The following is a 24,329-nucleotide window of genomic DNA, read 5'->3' as shown; positions in this document are numbered from 1 at the left end:
AGTTTCACCAGTGTCATTGGTAATGTCAATAGTCACGTCCCTTGAATGAGCCAATGGTGTTCCAAGAGCAGTACAAATTTCAGTATGCTGCTGACGTCTGGAGATCTACCAAGAAAGAAAGCGTTTGGTCTACATTTAAGGCAAGACTATTGCTTTTTGGGTAATGGACGTGCTGAAATCTAATCTTATTCTCAAATGTGCTCGTTAATTTGAAATAGCAGGCCTATTGAGGAATTAATGGACTATAAATACGAAGATTCTGAATGAAATAGGCATTCCCTCATATTTTCTCCCGTAGCTTTCAGATGATAACGAATCGTTCGTTCATCTAAGGCATTCCTTTTAATAAAAGTATGTGGGCCCACAGTTGCCTTGACATTTATGTAGCCTATCCAGCTGTAGTAGGGGTTTTAAAAGAGCCATTTGTGTTTCTTGCATTTGCTCTGCATTGCTTGTTTTTGGTTCCTCTTGCAGTGTTACTCGGGAGGGTATTAGGGAAGACAAGTGGATAGGGTTATCAAGGGATAGGGTTAGGGTTATCTAGGGATAGGGTGAGGTTCCACTGGTGTTTGTCACCTGTCCATAAAAAGAGTGAAGAGAGGCCAGTTATGTACTGCCCTGCCCAATGGGGACCAGGATATAGGCTTAAGCAAAATGTAAACGCCATCAACATTGAGGATGAAAGACTGGTGACAAGCGATGTTTTTCAAATTCAAATTTATTACACAGAGCCCTAACAAAAATATAGGATGTTGGTTGTCTCCCTAATCTAACGAGAACATAATCAAGATGTGATTATGTGACGGAAACATGCGTACACAACGTTTGTTTGTACACTTACGACTACAAGTGTTAAATAGGCTATAATAACGTGATCAATTGTCTGGAAGCTCCGAGATTCCATGATAAAGTATAGGCTGAAGTTTGGGATATAGCTTTTTCATTCATGTTACCCAGTTGGCTATTAGCGCATGGTTGGTTTTTATATGGTTGTTCTTTTATATTCAAAATATATATTATTTAAATAATCTGTGATGTATTGTGTTATAGGTAAACAAGATTAAGGTCAACAATCTTCGCTAAATATGTTGTCTGATTTGGAATAGTCTTGATGAAATAGACTCGAAGTTACTCGTCTATTTTGCCCCTACGTCACATGCCTACCCTTGACCATGACTGTTGGCTATAGTCACTTTGACCTTGACATAACAACAGCCACCTCTTTCTGGCCTATTGGGGTAAGACACCATGTTTGTCAATTGATTAATTGAATTGATGAAAAAAAAAATAATCAGTGCATCTGAGATTCCTTGAAAGCCTGCTCATTCTTCAACACAAATCGACAAAATGTGTTGGTTTGTTGCTTTACTAAATAATTTCGCCCTGGAAGACCGAAATTATATTGCACACGTACGTCATCTTTGGGAGTGTGTGGTTTTCTGATCGTGGATAACAGTTAGACCGCAATCATCTTGCAAGTCCATCACATTTGACACAGACAAGTTTGCTCTTTTCAAGTGAAGATTTAAAGCTACTTCGATGTGTTCCTCTGCTTCAAAGGAAAACAGACGTGACCCATAAAAAAAATGTCAAGGTATGTACACGAGCGTATACGTTTAGAGGTGTAGCCTACCTATGACTATTTGTATAGGCCTATTTTTCCAAGAACCTAACACCCGCTCAGTATATACATTTGCCATGCCCATTTTATTTGTGTGGATTTTTAGCCTCACCATTTAAGATACATATGCTAAACTTAACTACGTTGTTTAAGGTTACACATCCGTGATGCCTTTCTTCAATTATTTTGTGTGTGTTGGCCTTCAAGGCAAAAGCAAAAGGTTAGGTAACTTCAATTTTAGATCGAAATTCTTTAAGTTCCATTTAATTCAATTCTTCATCCGTTCCAAGTGGGTTGGTGATATCATTTGTAGTAAAATTGTGTTTGTTAGGCACTGTTTAATATTTAGCTCTGTATAATTTAACTGATATTATTAGTACAATTTAGTCAATTTGCTTTAACACCATCTATATTCTAATAGTTATATGTATGGTTATGTTGTCAAGAGTAACTTTTAAGAGTGAATTTCTGGTCTACTCCGGGTTATAAAATATGTATTTGGTTCACGCCCTAAATATCCAAAGCCTATAACAGGTTAATTCAAGTTTAATGCGGTCTTTTCTTGAACATATCCTCAAAATTCACATGTGTATTTGATTGTGGTAATCAAGGTTTACTTCAAATAAATTATCTTAAAGTGTGTCGAAAATTAAAACTGCTGAGATAGGAATGCGTCTGAAACTGTTCAGTCGACCAGCTGGTCTAATTATGAGTGTCCTGAACTGTGAATAGGAGGATGACAGCCTCTGCTGGTGAATACATGGAAATAGCAGGAAGTCGACGACTATAGGCTTATATTCACTGGCGTTCGTAATTTTGCTTGGCGGTTAGGTTCTTTCATCAACTCAACTTTTTGTCAATTCCACAATGCAAACACAATCTCATTTGGTCAAACCATGTTTTGATTAACAATTTGGCCATATATTTGTTCGTATAAGCTCTATCCTACATGAAACAACTGTCAGTGCTGATGTTGGAGGGATATTTATCCTGAACTATACTGAACATGAAACTCACTTGTCTTATCATTTGAACTCGTACATAAAGGAAGAGCAATAGGCAGACGATTCACTCCAATATCAGACTCTTACCGACAGGTGAATGGAAACGATGACGATGTACCTATTCTTTCGTCAAAATAAAATTGAAAACATAATTCACATATTTATTTTGCTTACTTTCTCTTGAGCATTCTTGCTCGAGTAGGCCTAAACACACACATACAAAGTGGTTTACTTGCAGTCACCCTCGCCTTATCAAGGTTATCTTTTTTATAAAAGGCTTTACGTTTGCCATAAAATACGTCTTAAAGACTAGCCTAATACAAGTAAAAATCATATTAGAGTATACAAAATGCATATAAGCAAATATACCTGCAATTGGCAGTATTTTTTTAGGCCTAATACTGGACAGCACTGTTAAACTGTTGGACACAAGTTAAGCTAAGATAAATTAGGCACCATCAGAATAGTTAGGCCGACCCCATGTATGTCAACAATTTGCCAAGGACTATGTCTAAATGGCAATTGTCAAATGTGGGTGACACTAACCTTTTGGCCGGGGTATTGAGGTGACCAAAGATTTGGACAAATAAGTAATGACATATCTTACAAAACGTAATTGTTTCACTGTAAAGGTCAAACCGTGCAATTAGGCTATAGGCTAAATATATGCCCCTGGTTTGTAGTTTACAATGCTACCCAATCTCTAATTAATCCATCTTTTTCACTTCGACCATCACAGTTTCCACTTTCCTAAATAAAATGTTGACATATCATGATGTGCTTGTGTGCAGTAACACATTTGTTGACTTTGTTTCTGGAGCTTGACAATTGGTCTATAGCTATGACAACTTGTTATTGGAACTCATTGAAGGAACAACTATTTGTTCAGACGAGCGTCGCCGGGACATGGCGAGGGTTTTCAAGATAGCCGAAAGAAAGCAGACAGCAATGCACTAGACAGTGACCTTGAACTGCCGCAGCACCAATTGTTGAGTTCTTTACCTAAAGAGCAGAATGAACGAAAATTAGTTTCATTTAAGATACACATTTTGCATCGGCATGATCATGGAATTTATTTTAAACATTACAAGAATGAATATTGTTGTTTTAACATAGGCCTACTTTTGTCCATTATTTTGGGAATGTTTTCAACAGCAGACAATAGGCGGCAAGAGTTGCACATCTTCTGTTTCGTGGTCGAAGGTAACTTAATCAGGCATACTTGCAATCTTTCAGGAACTATTTATAGCAATGTGAACAGGCCACGAAAATGGAATCAAGTATGCTTCTGTTCCTACAAATACAGGCTAGACATTCGGTTTTGTTTTAGCCCACCCTGTGATCATCGGCTGTTTCTTATGCTGCACTAGACTTTTTACGCACTAAACTATTGCCACACACAATTACGCAAATTCAGTCCGTTTATTTTTAGGCCTACTTTTAATGTCACGGTATTTGAAAACCAAATAAGATGTGTTTAATAGTATCCAGTAAAACGTGTTCACTACTCGATTAAGAATATAATATTAAGTTAGACACAGTGCAATAATGGCAAATTATGCATTGGCATTAAAATCTGTGCGTATGTTAATGAAAAGCTGGGTCATGTTATTTGAGCTATATATCAAAATCGTTATTTAATGTGTCCCCCTCAAGCCTTATTTACCTTATTGAAATTCACATTAAAAAACAAATTGGCCATCTCTAATTTTGACATCAGTCATAAAATAATCAGATATTATGGATACGGTATATATTAAGCGAATATTAGATTAGATTATCCTAAGGCTACATTGCCGCAGAGCCTCAATAATTCCTGTAGCCTACTTTATTAATGTTGTTTGCACAAAACGCTATTCCAGACATACATACAGCCCGCAGTCCTGATCATGAACTTGTTAGGTTATGTGTCTTTGTGCTTATGTAGCGTTGTCCATCTTCGTTTTCCTATCCCTGCTACATAACATTATGAAGTTTATCCATTACAGTTTAGGAAACAATGAACAAGTAACAAACCCACCAATTAGGCTCATTCTGAACTACCATAGTATTTTCCCAAAACCAATCCGCCAATCTTTGTAATAGTCACCCACCTTAACTCTCACGTAGACCTAACGTAAACAGGGGCATCGAGATAGGCTACAAATCAATTGATGAGAGTGTCAAGGCTTTCGTGGTTCATTTAGATCCATGGCGCACAGTTTCGTTGTCCGTCTTTAAAAAACACATAAAAATTGAAAGTTTATAGAAGTGTCCCAGTGCATGGTCACAAACGTTTAATTTGATATCTGTGGAAATTCTTCCCTTAGCAAGGGTGTTATTTGAAATGTACGCTCTTAAAATAACCTTACTGCAGACAGTCTCAATTTTTACAGAGTCAACGGTTTCAACCTACTGACCCTGTTACTGTAAATACGAGAGGAGGATGGCTGTGAAGAATGAGCAGTGAGGCTGTCTTTCTCTAAAACAGGCCCGTAAAGTGCAGCATCACAGCTTTATATGACATTCAATTCATCTGTAATTTGCTCTAAAAGAAAGAGTAAGACTTGTACACCAACAATGTAACCTGTATATTGGCCTGAAGAGGCCAAAGAATTTCGTGTCTAGTTAGCTGCATGTTACTAGTCTATTAAATACACTTACATTACATACTTTCATTTTTAGTTTGCTCTAAAGTGCTTTTCAGCTCCTGAATAGCGTTTTCAATGTAAAAGATATTGAACAATAATGTGTTATCATGTTTTACCTGGATTGTAACAATTTAAAATCAGATTACCAAACGTGTATTTGAAACACAAGATGAAATCAGCAAAAAAAAGCTAATTAAATGTTTACAGAATATTTTAAAAGCTTATAAATTCCGTAAAACAGAAGTTAATGTTTTGTTTGGTCAGACATGGACGAAGTGGGTGGCACCTTCCGTAACGCAGTTTGGCTGGGACATGTGGCCCCGGTTCGACCAATCACGAGGCCTGCACAGTCTAACTATGTTAAATGTCAGATTGCCATAAACTAGAAGCTCTAGGTCGGGCCCGCTGAAATGGGCGAGCATAATCTTCTTAATAGCGGGTTTGTGGGACCTTTGGTAAACATCCACACGGGAGACACATTTTACCTTCCAAACTTTAGAGCGTCCGGTGGACAACTGGCGGGTCTACCCTCACTCTCCTACCCAAGAAGGGACAATGTATGCTCCCTCCCTTGGACCCCGTCAGAGCCGTGCAATGGATATCCTCAGCCTTACTTTAGCAGTCCTATGTCCATTAACCCCTCTTTCAACCGTACATGCGAAATTACGAGGCAAGATGAAGGCAAATGTTTTTACACCAACGGTGGTGGTAACAGAGAAATTTGCGAAAGCTCAAACCTCAAGCGCGAGGAGAGGACAAGAGGAGACTCTTGTTCCTCCATAACAGTGGATCATCTGCACAACGGGATGACAAACAACGGTACCTTTTCTAAATACGACTACAGCAACGACCAATTAAACCAAGATCCGCCATCCTGTCAGTCTCTCGAATCTGACTCCAGTTCGTCGCTGCTCAATGAAGGGAGCAAATCCTCTTCGGGTATCGCACAGGCGCTGACATCCCCTGGAAATCATGTCCCAAACGCAACAGTGGGCGGAGGTGAGTGTGAATTTTTACATATGAATGCAATGTGTAAAATGTTGTATGATCTTTTTGTGCCTTTATAGATTTGCTATTTGCTTCTCGTTTCAATGCAGATGAGGTCGCATGTATTGACGTGAGGCTTGCATGTTGGCATGGGCACCGCTAGGGGAAGCATTTAAGAAGGGGTTCATATTTTCGTTTACGCGGAGCCTTTTATACACTAGTAAACCCTTTCAGAACCATAAAATCAAGATATTGTTTGTAGTAAAAAAGATAATTAGAATGTCTAGATCTTACCAGGAGAACAAAGAAGCTAGCCTATATAGGCTAATTGAGGATTGAAATGATAATCAAACTCGGCTAAGCGATTATCAATTCCATCAAAATCTCAACAGAGAAATACACCTGCATAACATTTGCTTATTTAAAGGAATCAAATTAGCATTTTTGGGCTAGTTGTGGCAATGTGTTTACATAGTTGTAATGAGACCGTATCAACCCTATGTTTTTTTGCAATTTTATTGCAGGTTTAGACGCAACGTGACTAAGTAGTGAGATTTATTGTGTCTTCTCAACAAAATGAGTCTACAAGACAAGTGCTTTGTGTATTCACTTGATATTTATTTTGAATCATTCGGAAACAACTAGTATTGCATGCGTATTCATCCTTTTATTATTTTTGAGGTCAGCATGGGTAGAACATGTGAACTGTTTGGAACTGTTTAGTAATATGTAGGCCTATTGAACACACAGGTTACTCTCTCTCTCTCTCTCTCTCTCTCTCTCTCTCTCTCTCACTCGCTTGGTTGCTCCACTCATTCTCATCACCAGGTGCTCCGTGGTACCCAATGCATACACGAACCAGAAAGAAGCGTAAACCCTATTCCAAACTCCAACTGGCAGAGCTAGAAGGAGAGTTCATGCTGAATGAATTCATCACCCGGCAGCGACGGAGGGAGCTATCTGAGCGCCTGAATCTCAGCGACCAACAGGTGAAGATATGGTTTCAAAACCGCAGGATGAAGAAGAAGAGATTGATGCTTAGAGAACACGCTTTGTCCTTCTTCTAAGAGAGAGAATTGTAAAGAGAGGAAAGAATAATGTGAAGAAAGATGTATGTAATCTCATTGAAACATGCAAGTGATTATGTTATTGTAGATGGGCTGTACACAGCATGCAGTCTCCTGACGGCCTTTAGATAAGCATATTTTTACTGTGACAAAATAACTTTTGCCAATTCTGCTAAGACAACCGACCAAATTATGGTAAATGATCCAGAATTTCAGATCTCCAAAATTGCCATAGTCCATGCTCATTATATATTTAGCCTAATAACTGTCCTGCAAACATCAGGCCTGAAATTAATACATTCATTCCATAATGGACTTGAAATTCGCGCTTGGTATTCTTTATGATCCATCGCTGCAGCAGACCAAAGGCCAAATATCTATGGACTTGGCTGTAATTCATTAAACCTAAACTAATTAAAACATTAAGCTTACATGCTTTGAGGTTCAACCTATATTTGCAGCTTGGAGAAAATGTTCTATAACCTAATCAGTTTTCAACATTACTCCAAACTAAATGAGTTTGTGTTAACAAGCTTACCAAATCGGTTAAGACTCTTGTCAGGTTGTAAAATGAATGTATGGATGTGATTTAATGTAAATACATTACTAAAGACTTTGGTTGCAATGAACAGTGTAGCCTATACAATCTTCTACTCATATCTGGTTGAAAATATTTGCTTACACGTGATAGCAAGCTATGTTTTCCATCAACTCTGCACATTATAGGAACGTCCACGATCAAGGGCAAACACTCCTAGAAGAGTGTTATCTTGGTATTCTTAACCCCGATGTTATATTAAAACACTATGCTTTTCCATACAATAAAATAATGAACAATAGTTCACCTGTTTTATCACCTTGACATAGACACGGATTGTCGACGCGGGCCGACTGTGAACACTAGAGGGTGTAAGGTAATATACCTTCGTAACGACGACAGAGATCTGTCTATTGCAATAGTCATTTACGGTTTATGCAGCCAATTATATTTCCACCAATACACAAACCCACTCTCTTTAGTAATCAAAATGGCAGTCTATTATATACTAAATATAGAACTATACTTTTTTCTGTTCAGAATTATGCATTGGCCACGCCTGAAGTCGTTTTCATTTGAATTATAAAAGTGTTTTTAATCGTGGCTTACCACATCTTAGAAGTCAAGCCTTTCAACACCAAATCTAAAAATCTATTTTCGTTTATAGACTATTGAAGATTATTTACCCTGTATGTTAAAAACATATCATAAGTAAACATCTAGTACTGCAATATATCATTAGTGTTAGCCTATAAGAATAGTGACTATGATAGTTCTTGTATTCTTGTCAACGTGCTAGTGTTTGTTCAGGATTTGGAACAGGTTTTTTCCACAGTATTTTGGTTACGAAGATAAAGGCTAATCTAAATAGTTTGTGCTGCTGTTTCTCTCTCTCTTATGTTTTCGGCATTGTGTCCACGAAACAAACTCACTTGAGAGTATAGCCTGTGCTATGGTTAAAACACCAGTGTTTACAACTATGAATTTTATGACCATGATAAAATACATATTTTGGTGTGTGTTATGTGTCACCTATAACTTGCGTTCATCAACCCTGGCCTATAGGCTACCAATACAAATTATATGAATGTGAGAATTAATGTCTATTAAAATATGCAAACTTTTGTATATCCCACATTGTAGTTGTTATTTTCTTTCTTTGCGTAATTTGTTCTTGAAAAAATTTGGTTGTTCTCAGTAGCGTCAATCACGCAAATATTGTATGGCCTGACCCAATGAAGACTTAATAGACTACCTCGGCCATTCTAAAGATTTTGGATTGTCAGCTCTTTTGATATACATTTTATGATGTAGTAGTATGCAAAATAAAAACAATAAATGTGTTTATTTTGCTTTTATAACACAAGTTGTCCGCAGTATCCTTTACAAGGCGTTAAGAGGACGCAATAAAATAATATAGGAAATGTTTGCAATGAAACCCTTTATCCGCCCCGTACACTACTTCAGCGAGGAAGAGGGATTAGATTGTGTGTTTGACAAATCATTGGTCCTCCTAAACAACTTCGAGCTGACAATTCACCACAATATTTTTCTTCAGTGAAAAAATATAGCCTACTTTCACCATTGATGATATATTGGTATATGCCTATATTGCTGAGACTATCAATAAACTGATATTTGCACGTCTAGCCTACCTGAGACATATCCTTAGGCTATGAAGCCTAGTGTTGTATGATTAAACATCGATCCAACATTGGTTCTTGAAGCCTGCAATAATTGAAGCGTAGATTACATGCAAAAAAATAGCCTACAATGTTTGTTTCTTTAAATGTTGCTTCTACTCAAGTGTCAGCAACATCACAAATTACTACCACTACACGGGACGCTCGCAATGCATGTTCGATGTTATTTTCGTCAAAGGTCATCCACCATGGTCAACACCATTTGACTAACAATCAACTCAACTAGTCTAAATTCAAGAATAAATCTGATTAATAGGTGGACCAGCCATTGATCCATCTGACCAAATACGGCTTCAGTCAAGGTCAAATGCAAATGCATAGGCCTTAGCAGTATACTGTGGGGGCACAAGCATTAAGCCTAGACTGCTACAGAAACAGCAATTAAGAGGAAAATGCTCGATTTCAATTCTAAAGCGGTTTAGAGTTTTGAAAATAAGACTATAAACAGAAAGGCATATACTTTTGGTTGCATTTGAATTGTTTTACACAATCTGTAGAATGAAGCAGCCTACTGGGAATACAATTTGTTGTGTTCCGTTTGGCTAGGTAAGTGGCTTACTGGGTAGGCTAACTAAGTCAAAGTTGTGACTTTAAGACGCCTCCAGGTTTTTTTATGGCTTGTCTGTGAGGCTCAAAGGTCAGTGTTGCATGGTGTTGACGCAGACCTTGAATGTGGGACCAAGACTTCCCCTCTGTATTGGAAAACAATCGAGAGAAAGGAAATGGCCCTACATGTGTCCTCTCTACCAGGATGATCAGACTGTTGCATTGCGTCATCAAACTACGACAGACATTCTGGTATGTAGTATGTAGTCTACTGTATTCCCATTTGTTGCGATGCTGTGGTAGGCAGTCTAAAAAGGCTCTTTATCCCAAAAAATTACAAAAAGCCGGACATCAGTAAAAGACAGGGGTAAAGCAGAACCACTTAGGGGAAACAGAAAATGTTGGCCATGAAAGAACTAGTAAAAAAAAGGTTAATTGGAAATGTAGGCTAAGAAGTATGATTTCGAGGACCGGGGGGATTAGTCTACTCTAGTTGGTTTAGGATGTGCATGATTAATTATTCTTAAAAGCAATGCCATCCTATAGCTACAGACAAAATAGTGCAACAAGCTCATAAACACGGACATTTTCTAACTCCCTGCACTGACACACATGTACGCACTAATCCTTTTGCAACAAAGTCTGATGGATAAATATTTAGACATCCCCAAAGAAAACTAATAACTTTGAACATTAAACGCAAGGCCGTAGAGAAACTGTAAACTGCTTCCTGAAGTCAAGTTTTCAATTTCTTGCAACCTAGGTTAAATCTTTTGATAATCACATATAGCCTATGTCAAAAGGTGACCACGCCACTTGTTTTTAACAAATGTCGGCTTTGTTCACTGATGGGATTGAAAAGGCCAATGTGTAGATTTGGCAAAACTCAACAACCTGTCAATTGAATAATTTAAAGAAAATGATCAATTAAGTTTTTTGTTTATGGAGACTATCATGAAAATGAATATAGGCCACACTGTTCAGTTTAAGGCTGCTGGGTTATGTTAAGGTAAGACAAAAGACTTAATAACACACCTCACGACTCATTAAAAATGGCCTGTTTGTAATGGTAAATAATTGAAATTGTGCCTTTTAGTAAGGTCATCTAAGACAACACCCAGGAAGTCTTTACAAGAAACATTTACGCAATCGCTAAAGTGGGCCACCATTTGGAATATGAACTGAATTGAGATTTTTAAGATTATTTACATCAACCAGGCAATTTGTATAAAGACATTTAAAATCAATATTTACAGATAGGCATTAATGACGTTGTATTATATTTCTTACGAAAATTAAGACCATAAAATGTCATTCATGCGGTGGAAATGTAGCACGTTGAAATTCTGCCAACCCTGCCAATTATGTTATTGCATTTCAATAAGCATATTTCACAAGTAATATCCATTCTACACATTGATATTGTTAAGAATATCTTTCCAAGAGATGCTGGGTGGTGTTATAATCATTGGTATGCATGATATTATTTTGCGGTTCTAACAGACTATTGCAGATGTTTCTCTGCGTCCTCCAAATGTATAGGACTACATCTAAACAGACATATGCACTAATGTATGCGATGCCCACATGTGAGCGACCTTATATTACTGCAGTTTAAATTGTCGGCTATATAGCCAATATGGAAATATTGTGTTTTGTTGTGAGTTATATTGTGTATGTCCACTCTTAAATATATTGGGCACATTCAGAAGGTATATATATATTGGTATATTTCTTATAATTGTGTGTGTGTGCAAGACTGTTGTCCTTTTTAATGTGAACCTAATGTAGTTACTGAGTATGAATACTAAACGTAGAAATTTGAACTACTTTGCTCTACTCGTTTACACATTTGCATGACCATGTTCTGCACTTATCTGACACATATCTTTTCCATGGGTATGCTTTTAAAAGGTAGGCTTCGTTTACGCGTGAAGCAAAATACAATTTTGGCAAATGTCCTGATACTCCAGTGGCTACATGTTTTGTATTGCAAGCACTTGAGTACACCCAGCCTATGGGTATCCCCTATTTTGATGTGAAGGGTTTCCATCTGCCCCCGCGGACTGTGTGGCGCATGGTCCCCGGGTTTCCTGTCGTCTATGTGGGCGGGAACCCCTATACAAATTGAAGGTCAAGTTAGTACGCTCCTTATATGGAACTCCAGTGTCAATCGCCAATGTTTTGAGCAGGGAACCGGTAGAAACTGTTACAAGAGGACAGAAAAAAACTAATATAAGACGTATAGTGGTTGTTTTTTACTTTAATGTTGTTGTCGAGAGTAACGAAAGACTTAAAACTTAGCTGAATTGAAAGGGGCAGGAGAGGAAAGGTTCCAGATTGTGTATTTGAGAAAATAAATTGTTTCTTAATACGAATAGAAGATGCAATATATCTAAAGTGATCGGGATGCCAACTTCAAAAGCGGCAGTCTAAGCTAGATCTGAAGGCAGCAGTGACAAGAGTTGGAGAGGAAATTAAACGTCATAAAGAGAGAGACTCAATTAGGGGCCCAATGCTTAAAGGCTACCGAATCCTGTAGGAAACAAAGACGGATATTCGGTAAGAAAACACAGATTCCATTTCCTCTGTCATAAATCTACTTTACATTTCAGATACTTGAGAAAAAAAGTTTAAGCGTGTAAGCTTTTTTGTGTGGTCTTAAATAGTAAAATGCCAAATGTCTCGGGTAAACCAAAGTTTACCAGATATCTTCAGTATGTGTTTTTTTTCTTAGACAGTGTAGCGTAGAGAGCCTTCTAGAGTAAAGAGCAAGTGCTATGTCTGCAAAGCTGTTTCACACTGTATCCTGGAAGATAGTTATTTGATAACATGCCCATTGTGCCCAAGACAAAATTCCAAATCAACAACAAAGTCTCCCACATTTGAGCATTTTATTATGGTGCTTTACAGTTATGACGTGGTAGATAAACGAGCCTACTGCTTACCTACCGATTCTGACATTCAGTTTAGCTATCTCAAAAACAGCAATGGCCATTTCAGGAAGCTTTTGTGGATTTAACATTTGCATATTTGTAAAATATTTGTTTCTCAATGTAAAGCAGGGATGTTCCATACAATTTGAACTTGTTAAATATTGTGTCGTACCTCGGTTTCACAATATTCGACTAGGCAATATGTCTGTTATCACCCAACTCAGCATTGTAAAGGAGTGCAAATTCTACTTTATGGAAGGGATTCTTATAACTCAATGTTCAGAGCCTGTTATCAAGCAGTAGACTTAGCCTATATCATAATTAATACATCGTCAGATGGAGTTCAGACTATTGTATCCTTTGTCACACAAAAACGATCATCCAGAAACGAAAAGGGTGCTGTAGACCTCTTAGTAACGATAAAAGAACCATCTGATGAAACGTTGGATTCTTAGATGTAGATTTTGTCACGTTCTTAAACAAAAATCTGTTGTAGAAATATATTGAACCTTGGGGTTTTGTTTAAAATCTTTGATGATTTCATTGGTTAAAATTAGTTGTACACTGCTACCCTTTTATTTGAGTGCAACAGGACAGATATTGAGCCTATACCAATTCGAACTACAATCGTAGATCACCACATAGCTTAAACGAAGTCAAATTAAATGATTGATTTCAGTCTAAAAAAGCAGGCGTTAAGATGAAGTCCACTAAGTTGAAATTGCTTCACGTTTTATAGCCTATGAATACAGAGATGGGTCTATATGTTTTTAAGATTTAGTATTATACCACATTATCAAGCAATAACTTTTTGACCATAGCCTATGATATAGGCTATGTAGGCCTATGATTCCTCCTTTTCTGTGGATTTTCCGGTTGAGTTCGTTATCCCTATTTTAAAGTATTAAAATATTTGTAAAAATCTAAGAATTTAAGTTGACTTTGCATATTATTGTTGACGAATACCGCAGTGACAACGACACGGCTAATTTGATGAAGTGTAGAGTAGAAGCAGTCCTGTCCGTATTTCTTTAAGCCTAATGAATGTAAAATATGTAGCTTATTTTGTTTCTGATGTCCAACTCTGGATCTGTAAACTAGCTGTAGTGTGTAATATTTTTTGTGCAAAGTAGCTATGCTAATATTAGACATAGGCCTACATAATGCTGCTCAATGGACGTCCTCAAAAATAACCCAAAATGTGGTAGCCTAGGAACAATCGGTTGATGTGTCGGTCAAGTTAACGTAAACGTTCTCGGCTCTTTAAATACATTGTGCTTTCAGACAACAAGACAGTAGGCCTATTCAATGTATTTTTAGCACAATGTTCTTGGTTCTATCCAGGATTTGCTCGAACAAAATAAGAAATAGGCTACCTTAAAAGACCAAGAAAAATCCATAGCCCTGCTGCTTAAGATGATCCCAGTAGGACTATAGGTTATTTTACGTAGGGATAGGCCTACCATAGACTTATTGTGTACTGTTTAAAAGGTCCAACCCAAAACTTCCGAAAGTAGGCTTCACATTTTAATAGCCCACATAAAACCTATATAAGACAAATTTCAAAATCGGATTGCGCACTCTGGAATATGAATAGAAAATGTCAAGTTTATAGCCTACTTAGGCTACATATCCCGAAGCTTAATATAGCCTATGTACTTATCAAGTATCAATGACGTACAAATGGCATTGAAAGTCCTCAACTGAATGTCAAGAAATTGCTTTAGGTGTGTGCGCGTCTTCATTTCGTAGTGGCGTAGCCTATTATGTTCTAGCCTCACAAAATGTGCAAACCGTTGTGTTGATTGAGCTTTTGAGTTTTTGACAGTCAGCAAACTCCTGATCAGCATGCACATTGATGTACACCATTGTTATACATACCAACCCTCTGCCGCAGGCCTGTGTTGCTTTATCAAATGTAACCCCTTACTGGCAATTAATTTCATTCATTTGTGCCTCACTGCTCCACATCTACATCATGTCGCTGTGGCTTGGTGCCTTTACCAGCAAACTCGATGAAACCATGGATTTTTGTTGACTCTTGAAACTGTTCACAGCTCATACAACCGAATTTAATTGGTTGGCGAACATCCAATTAAAATGATCTAGGCCATGGGGGGACAATAATATTGCTACGTCGCCTACGCTTAGACATATAGAGTTTGTTTTAGTTCGGCTTTATGGAGAGCCATTGAACGTGACCGGGATAACAACAGAAGAGGTCTGATTTTAAGAATAGATTGTAGCCTATGAATGGATTAAGGTCTGAGTTTCTTGTAACTTTAAGAAGGGAGGCGCTCCTTCGATTCAACAGACACATGTCATAAAGCCCGCTCTCTGACAGTGTTGTTTTCAAGCAGAGAATGGCAAATATTTACAACACTGAGCTCTCCTTCAAGTCTCATGACGTAAAACTGTTGATGTTTTCAGACACACTGTGTATCAAGAAATATCCTTAACCAATGTTCAGGTCACACAGAAACAATTAAATGCGTTGTTCCGCAAACTACAAAGAATTTGGTGAAAAATACAATTCACAGCATTTATTTGCAGCGAGAGCAGGCGTAAGCTCAGACTTTGCTTAGGCCTACATTCTTATAGTTTCACTGACACAATTGTAAAAATTTTTGTTGTTGTTGCAGATACCATGTTGGTAGGCCTATCTTAGAGGCCTTGATTTGCTGCATGGAATTGAGAGCCACTTAATGGTCATACGCGGCCGACAGTCCCAGGAAGAGGATACTATTTTTATGGCAGGCTATTTGTTTATTAGTTCTACTGCTCTCCGGGTGCAGTTTATGTTTGTCGCCATTCAATCGAATATTTTCGTGACAAGGTGTACGATACTGTAGCAACATAGTAACAAGCATTAGTCTATAAATTAGCCATATCTGCAACACGCCTTATTGAAGTTCAACAGCTTTCTTGGTTGTATGAACTGACTATGCAGTGAAGAAAGCCACATCTTACTGATGGTATAGGCTTCTAACACAGCCTTTTAACAGAGTAGTCTAATAGTATCGAATAGCATTGCATGAAGTAATGGCATCGCTGTTTATCACTGATTAAGAGAAGACTAAATGATTGTCTATCCTACAAAGGTTTCTTTCAGTTCAAGATGAGAAGAATAGTTGGTTTACTGCAGCTATTCTGTGTTTTATGGTGGTTGCTTACAGAAATTTGGTGGTCAAATTCAAGTGCTGTGTCTGGGCAGCTGTCTGGTTTCTTTGTACTTGATGGTAGGGTTTGGGTTATCTTGCGCCACAACCTTTTTATCTGTGGGAAATAAGGGCTGTTGAACTAGGCTAACTGACAAACATAAATAGGCCTACCACAAACGAAAGTTGTGTTCAAGTTCATTTTAAACTATTGTAATCTACGCTGAAATCCATAAAATGTTCACATCTACATGTTTAACATTTAAGCCTACTTCACGTTTATGCACAAATGATTGAATAGACGAAGGGTATTTGGTCTACTCAACCAAAGACCAATCAGAATTATCTAATTAAAAAGTGTCCATAATATTGGATATTTTCTGGGGTTTAGCTATAAAGATAACAAAACGCGTTGGCATCAAGGCTATAGCATACAGAATAAAAACATCGTCCCAAGGATGCGATTTGGTAAGGCCATGCACAGGGAACAATGACAAATGGCATGTCAAACCCCGTTTATTAAAAAGAGAAAATATATACTTCAGACCATTTAGACTATTCATATACACCGAGTACAATGTTAGTTATTTTTTGTAAAGACCTTTTCAGAGTTTGTACGACTTTTAGCCTAATTACATTTCCATTTAGTCATTAATTCATTTCGCCCAGTCTAGTCAGTACAGTAGGTTGAAAAGTAAAGGCAAAACATGGGTACACTGGACATAAAGATGACTACACCCGCAAATGCGCGCTTACACGTAGGCTATCTTTCTTTCCTGTTTTTTTTTCTTCAACTTTGCCCTGTACAACCCCCTACTCCAATACCCTCACACCCCCACGCACAGCGATTATGAAGTTAAGCAATGATTTTGCCAATGCTTTCGTATTGTGCTGACGTGAGTTTCACGTCGTCAGACACTGCACTATTGTGAGGCTACTGGCAGTAGACAAATTAGGCTACTTAGGTTCTTGTTCTTCTTTTTATTTATCTATTCATTCTTCTGGACGAAACAAAATAATGATAATGACTGGCATTCACACAAAATATCCCAACGTATGAGGATTGGACTCAGATTTCTGGATTATCCTGAAATCAATAAATAAAACCGTTTTCATATGTCACTCAAACTAGAATTATGATAGCCTATAACTATGCATTCGTTAATTTTCTAAATTGAAAATCCAGGTGAAATGCCAATGTTATTAACTGGGGAAGTGTTTTACTGCACTTGAGTTTTTAGAAAAACTAAAGTAGACCTAGAAAACATGAATATGGCTTGTAAGCATCCTTACCTTTTTAAATTCATAGTAGCTGTAATTCAGCGTGTTATGACCTATAGATATTCAGATTTGGCTATAAAGGGTAAGATATCTGATATGGGTGCACATACTGATGCAGGTTTTGAAAACCAATCGTTTGAACCTTCTATATCTTACCTAAGTGAACCACTCCTACGCATGTAAGTGTTCCAAATTGATATATGACAATATCTACTTTCGATCACGTGTCTTGGGGCGACTTAGACGGATAGCGCGTCATCTCGCCTTTCTAAATTTTCTCCTTCTGCAGTTCGAATCCTAAACATCTATCTTGGTGCAAGAGAAGGGGAACTACGATGTTTAACTCTGTAAATCTGGGCAACTTCTGCTCACAGACGCGAAAAGACAGGACTTCCGAGTTCGGGGACAGAGCGAGCTGCACGTCTAACCTATACCTCCCAAGCTGCACTTACTACGTCCCCGAATTTTCTGCTGTCTCCTCGTTTTTGCCACAGGCCCAGTCACGGCAAATAACCTATCCTTACTCAACAAACCTCTCACAAGTGCAACCGGTACGGGACGTTTCCTACGGTTTGGACCCTTCAAGTAAGTGGCACCACAGAGGGAACTATGCGTCCTGCTACTCAGGGGAGGAATTGGTACACAGAGACTGCCTTCCGCCATCGTCCACCATGACAGAAATGCTGATGAAAAACGAGAGTGTGTACAGCCATCACCATCACCCTGGCTCCAACCACCCTTCCACTGGTTTCTACTCGGGTGTCGGAAAAAACAATGTTCTTCCACAAGGCTTTGACCGCTTTTTCGAAAGCACACACTGTGGAGCGGAAAATAGCTCACCAGAGAACTGTGCCCCGAAGGGCGACTCCAGTAAGCTTGATTCGGCGTCCCAGGCGCCTGCCGCCCTCCCCAGCGCCGCAGTTCTTGAGAAAGACCCAGAGGATGAGGAAGAAAACACAAATTCTGGTTCTTGTGCTTCCTCATCCGGTACGAAGGAGGACAACGCCAGCAAAACCAACCACTCGAGTAGGTATCGAAGCTGTAAATGGGGAAAAGGTTAAGGGACTAGCCCGGTGTTTTGTCGGTCAGATTTTATGTGGAGTTTTATAAGCATTCAAAGGATTTTATTATAACCTACAAAGCTCTTTCTTCCAACAAGAAGAATTTTAACGATGGGAAAAGACTTTGAAAAAACGATATGTTACACTCAAGCGCAGCTATTCCAGTCTGTGAAAGTTTAAGAGCGCGCTATTGTGACAAATGCTAACTTTGATCATGAACTTGCTTTATTTTAAGGGATGTTTCGTCAGCCTGTCAAATGTAAAAAGCAATTGGGCAGAACACTGCTTTTGGGCGTATGTGATTTAAGTAGTCTCTACATCCTGCATGGGTGAACATTGGGTGAACGCTGATTTGGACGATCAGATCATTGTTATAAAAAGCATTTCGTATTTTTTTAAGTATTCTGCTCAAAAATACACATGTCAAAGTACACTGGTTTGGAGATTTGCAATTCAAAGATTGTATTATAAATGTGATGAATATGAAATAAAGAGTTTGGCTTTTGGCTTCGTCTAAATAACAATTAGCAAAATGAGGCTATTCTTCTTTAGATAGCTGAAATGTATGGTATAAAGCCTGCGGTAACTACACGCAGCCTGCCGAACACTGATAGCCCTACAGAAACTATTATCTCCCTGCGCTAAGCAGGCCCAAGCGCTCTTAAAGGTGTTTGTTGATTCATATTTGTGTCACCTAATCAATATCAAATCTTTCACGGGTTAGCTGCAGTCATAACATTAGATGAATACTGTAACATCAAATTACATTATATAATCGTAATTCTTATGTTAATGTGTTTCTAGATGGGGCTGTAAGCAGTCAATATCTCCTAGAGATAAGTGAAAAAGATGTGCAGTAAGATGCTATTTATATTACGACGACCAGGTGTGTAGACAAAAAAACGTAATGTGCTGGTGGTACTGCGTGTTAAAAACACGTTGTAGACAACACCATCCCAATCATTTGATTAATTGTTTTGAATTCTTACACGTTGATCACATTGACCCAGTATTACGTTCCTTTAGAGTTTGCTTGAAATACAATTTGATCATAATTCCATCTCAATTCAATCGTAATTCTCTTGTTTTTCCGCTATCACCCTAAGGTACTCCACGTACAAGAAAGAAGAGATGTCCATACACGAAGTTCCAGATTCGAGAATTGGAAAGAGAGTTCTTCTTTAATGTTTATATCAACAAAGAGAAACGGCTTCAGCTCTCCAGAATGCTGAACCTAACTGATCGTCAAGTCAAGATATGGTTCCAGAATCGCCGAATGAAAGAAAAGAAGTTAAGCCGAGATCGCCTGCAATACTTTTCTGGCAATCCTTTACTGTGAGTTATGGACTTAATAATCATCTCAACTGCCACACAATACATTGATTGCTTTGGAGGACAAGGCAAAAGAAGATCGACTTCTGAAAAAGGGTTTTAGGCAGAAACGCTGGACGCTGGGATGATGATCAAATATGGATAAGGTTATTTTGGTAATCATTTATTTGAACAATTGAGCCAACAAAATACACCAGTGAATGATATGCTGAGACATTTGAGGTAACATAGTTTATTTCTTGTCTGTAGGCTCATGAATGTACTCATTCAACGATTTGTAGCCTATAAATCTGGCAACACCCGTTGCGATATTTTGGCAAGAATTATCGCTGACGATGTTCTTTAGCCTACTCGTTCATTTCTTCATAATTTACTGTAACATACAATTCAATTGAAACTCTCTCTCTCTAGCCATTTCACAATTATAGGCCTATGCCTACTGACCTTGCGGTCATCGTCATATGTCTCGTCATATAGCCTATACGCGACACATATGTATTATCCTACTCAGAAGACATTTTAAGATTGAATAGTCTGTATTGATTGTATAAAAGCGATGCATTTAATTTCCTTTTCCATTTTATCCCTTGTCTATTTTAGCAAGCTCCTAAAACTAAGTTAAAATCTTAGGACCTCATGGTTTATTAGAATGGGATTTTAAGTTCCTTGCTTGCTGTTCACGTTATGAGATTACGTCAAATATAGCATACGCATCGATTAAAAAGAATGCAACATGAAAATAAACGAATATGGATTCTAAAATAAAGAGAGAGTTTGGAGAGTTTTCGTTCTATATTCAAGACCATAATTTCATCATTATGCACGGAGCAGCTTGTTTTACATTCATACCAACAAACTCTTATTTGTGGGGTTACATCTCCAAACAGTTATGCCAAAGGAGACCCTTGCCGTCACAGCCTTTTATCAATAATACACCACATAATAATAATGTAATATCTTACATGCCCTTTAAGAGGTCGGTGAGATAATCTGTGTCCACAAATCAATAAAATAAAGATTCTTGCAGGACTGTTACAAGTACGCTGGGGTACAATTTGTCAAGAAAAATGTGCACATTTTTCAAGTGAAAACATTTAACATTTTCGTCCGAGTGGCTAAATGTAGCCTAGATGAAAAGGAGTGGCTATAGAACGAGAATGCGCAGAGCTTTTTTTAACGCTGCCTATACAAAAGGAATTTGTCATGAGAGATATAGCTAGGCTAAAAGCTGAACACATCCAAAACGAGTCCAGTCTAGACACTGCCATCAAGTCTGAGGCACTAAACACCCCTTTATTGCTCCGTCTGCCCAGTTAAGTGAGACTCCTTCCGCTCTAAATGTTTAAGATTGCTAAAGATGTCTATGGACGCAAAACCGGACAGGCTACCGCAATTTAAACAGGTTACGTAGATACACAATTCTGATGTGAATACACTTCCATCTAAAATTGACATAGCATACATGGAGTTCCACATTTTATAAACCAACATAGGTCTACTTTCCAGTCTTTGGTTGATGTGTTGATTTGGCTGTATATGGGCACACAGTCTGGACACCATGCGATGAGGCAAAAGTTAAATATTTAATTTGCAAGACTGGAAAACAAGTTTTGTCTTTGAACTTCTCTGAAGTCAAGGCCATCACCTTTAACCTTACGCAATAAAGTTTAATTAGAAATGTGTTGCCCCCCCGGAAATGTGGCTTGGCCTACTAACTGGTAAATGAGTGGACCTAGCTAGTGATGTTATGGTATGTTTTGAAAATACAGCATTTACCTTTTTCATGTAAAAGTCATGCAGTATTTCTATATATTGGTTGAGGGTGGTCGTTTTGCTGAACGATTGTCGTCAAGATTTCAAAAGATTAGAACTATTTTGCAGGCTTGACTAAGCACAATAACCTGCAAGTAGCAATGCGGTTTTTTAAATGGACATAAATTCTGAAATATCATTTCTAAACAACTATGTTTTCACTATACATTCACTATGCTCAATTGCCGGCCGTGCCAAATGACGTTGTGTCCTTGGGCAAGGCACTTCACCCTACTTGCCTTGGGGGGAATTTCCCTGTACTTACTGTAAGTCGCTCTGGAGAGTGGAAAGAGAGTCTGCTAAATAATTAAATGTAAATGTATATGCTACTTCTATCTCTATCTTATCTTATTTTGTTTTTCACATGACAATTTTAACCATTTTCAGACAAAACTGCATGGATTGCAACAAGACGTCTTTTAGCCTTCTATTATACCATGTTACACAGGCTTACACTAAATCATAGGTGATCCTTGTATGCGTTCAAATAACAAAAATAACAAAATTGGTTGTGAAACTTTAGAAACACACCTTAAATGTCAATAGATTTCGCTACACTCCTTTTTCAGACATTTAAATAAGAAGTCGGCTATTGACATAGTAATATTATTCCTTCCATTTAACTTCTATATTAGTGATGAAATCTTGAGAAGAGAAGTTAATGTGGGGATCAGAGTTGAGATCAAGACTCTCACACTACCACTCCCCGCCGGGAGACTTTGGACCTGGACTGCAAGCTGTTCCACAACTCTGGGCCCCTCTCACGGCATCAGATATCGTGCACCTCTTGCTCCCTCCTTTTCCGCATTTGGCGTTGGGTCTGGACCAAAGGTATCTGGTGCAGGAGATGGTGCTTTGTCTGGTGGTGTCCAACGTCATTCAAATGTGTGAATTGGACAATATTGGCGTATGTAATCGAGACATACAAAGGAAACTGATGTGATCAGGTAGGATTCGTAGATGATAGCCTACAATATACATTTATGATTATATTGGGGCTCACACAATCGTTCTGCGCTTTGAAATAGTCTGTAGTTACGAAAGGGTTGATATTTTGGCTTCCAGACGCTTCCGCGTCAGGCAGTAGTCTAAACTGAATAATAATCCATTGATGTGGATGCCATATTACGTATTGGTCTAAACTAATACTGAAGGATCCAATTTTCAAGTACAGTCTTGCAAGTGGGCTAGGCATATTGTTACATATTGAACATGTGGATAGCACGTTTTAGAGGCCTATAATGTCCGTCTGTAAGTCTAACATGTTTTACCATAAATTAAGTTGATTTGGTACAGTGAAACAGATAGGCCCGGTGGTCTTGTAGCATGTATAGGCCTAGGTGTTTCTGTGATTGCCAGTGTTATGGACATTGCACGACAAGTGTTTAAACCACAGTCCAGTCTCTGATGTAGATAATGTGTTTAATGTTTTTAAGACAGTAAGTTGAATACCTTTGAATATCTTATACCCAACCGGGCAGTATTATTATTAGGTTTAACACTGCAATGTGTCCAATAAAATGTATCTGACTTCGTTGATTGATAAGGGGCTATTAGCCTAACTGAAAATACATCATATGGTTACAGTGAATTCATTTCCTATCAATCCGTACTCAAGCATGTAGCCTATAAGGGACGTCTTTTAAAATATAGCATAGGTAGCATATAAGCGGACATTTGGAGTAGGCCTATGTCCGCAAATAGCGTGAGGATAGAAGTAGGGCCTAGCCTATGGAGCGTGGAACGAAAAAATCTAAAAAGCTTAATGTTTATATTGATATTATTGTTTATATTTATATATGAGCGATAATCAATGACATGTCCCAAATGGTGATGATATTACCAAAACATGTAGATGATCGTCTGTTATTCTGTCATTTAAATCGTACAAGGCACATTTTGTCATTTAAATCGTCTGAGGCACATTACATCCAGTTTTAATGAAATAACAAAAGGTTTAAGTGAAACTACATTTGTTAATTATCAGTACGAATAATTATGTAAATTAGGCTACTGTAGTGGGTTCTACTCTAGCAAGACATTGAAATATACAATTTCATTATTTAATTATAGACTGTTGATAGGCTAATAGTTAGGATTCAAATGGAAAATATGGCTGCTGGTCAACGAAGTCAATTCAAAACTAATTAAATACAAAATATTAAATATTAAAATAATGTATATCTTTTAATACCTTTTTGAGTCTAACGGCTTCAGTAACCTATGATATGCGTCCTCATTTTAATTGTACAATATCTAGGACAAGAATATTACATTTTATAATAGCCGTCTATTATCATGTTATCGTGTTAATTTTAGCCTATGGGTTAAGTAGGTTTGCGTTGTAAACATTTGACTGGACAAACGGTTTAGGCAGTCAGACAAAGTATATGCCTACTTTTAGTCCATGGAAAACGATTGACGTGTTCTGTTAGATAGTCACTACAAAAATGTAGTGACTGACTATCCAAGAAAATACCACAATTTTTTGTGTATTCACAGCTGGTTTTCACAAAACGGCTGTTGTTGCGATGTGATTCCTGCTAGATGGCGTCCCTCACCGTGATATTACCAAAACTTGACTTCAATGTCGTCACTATGTCTGGTGCGCCAAGGCCACATTCAATCTCCGATTGGTCTGAAAGTCACGTGG

At 37.9% G+C, this 24,329-nt stretch overlaps 2 protein-coding genes across 3 annotated transcripts; both read left to right on the top strand.

Moving 5' to 3' along the window:
- Positions 1 to 5,665: 5,665 nt before the first annotated feature.
- Positions 5,666 to 7,309, top strand: LOC146272786 (homeobox protein Hox-C12a-like). 2 transcript variants are annotated; one of them, XM_084705461.1, is made up of 2 exons: positions 5,666 to 6,254; positions 7,071 to 7,309. In XM_084705461.1, exons 1-2 carry the CDS (start codon positions 5,666 to 5,668, stop codon positions 7,307 to 7,309), a joined length of 828 nt encoding a protein of 275 aa, XP_084561587.1. The 2 variants fall into 2 exon arrangements, with proteins under 2 accessions (XP_084561587.1, XP_084561586.1); XM_084705460.1 differs by having other exon boundaries at positions 5,666 to 6,257; positions 7,059 to 7,309.
- Positions 7,310 to 17,776: 10,467 nt separating this feature from the next.
- Positions 17,777 to 20,611, top strand: LOC146272785 (homeobox protein Hox-C11a-like). Its single transcript, XM_084705066.1, has 2 exons — positions 17,777 to 18,497; positions 19,639 to 20,611. The coding sequence occupies exons 1-2, from the start codon at positions 17,807 to 17,809 to the stop codon at positions 19,869 to 19,871; spliced, it is 924 nt and encodes a 307-aa protein (XP_084561192.1). The 5' UTR covers positions 17,777 to 17,806; the 3' UTR covers positions 19,872 to 20,611.
- Positions 20,612 to 24,329: the final 3,718 nt, after the last annotated feature.

The sequence above is a fragment of the Hypomesus nipponensis genome, chromosome 9 (genome assembly GCF_054491055.1).
Source record: "Hypomesus nipponensis isolate SF chromosome 9, ASM5449105v1, whole genome shotgun sequence".
Taxonomy (NCBI): Eukaryota; Metazoa; Chordata; class Actinopteri; order Osmeriformes; family Osmeridae; genus Hypomesus; species Hypomesus nipponensis.
Note: the sequence above shows the minus strand (reverse complement) of the source record. Positions and strands in the feature narration are given on the sequence as shown.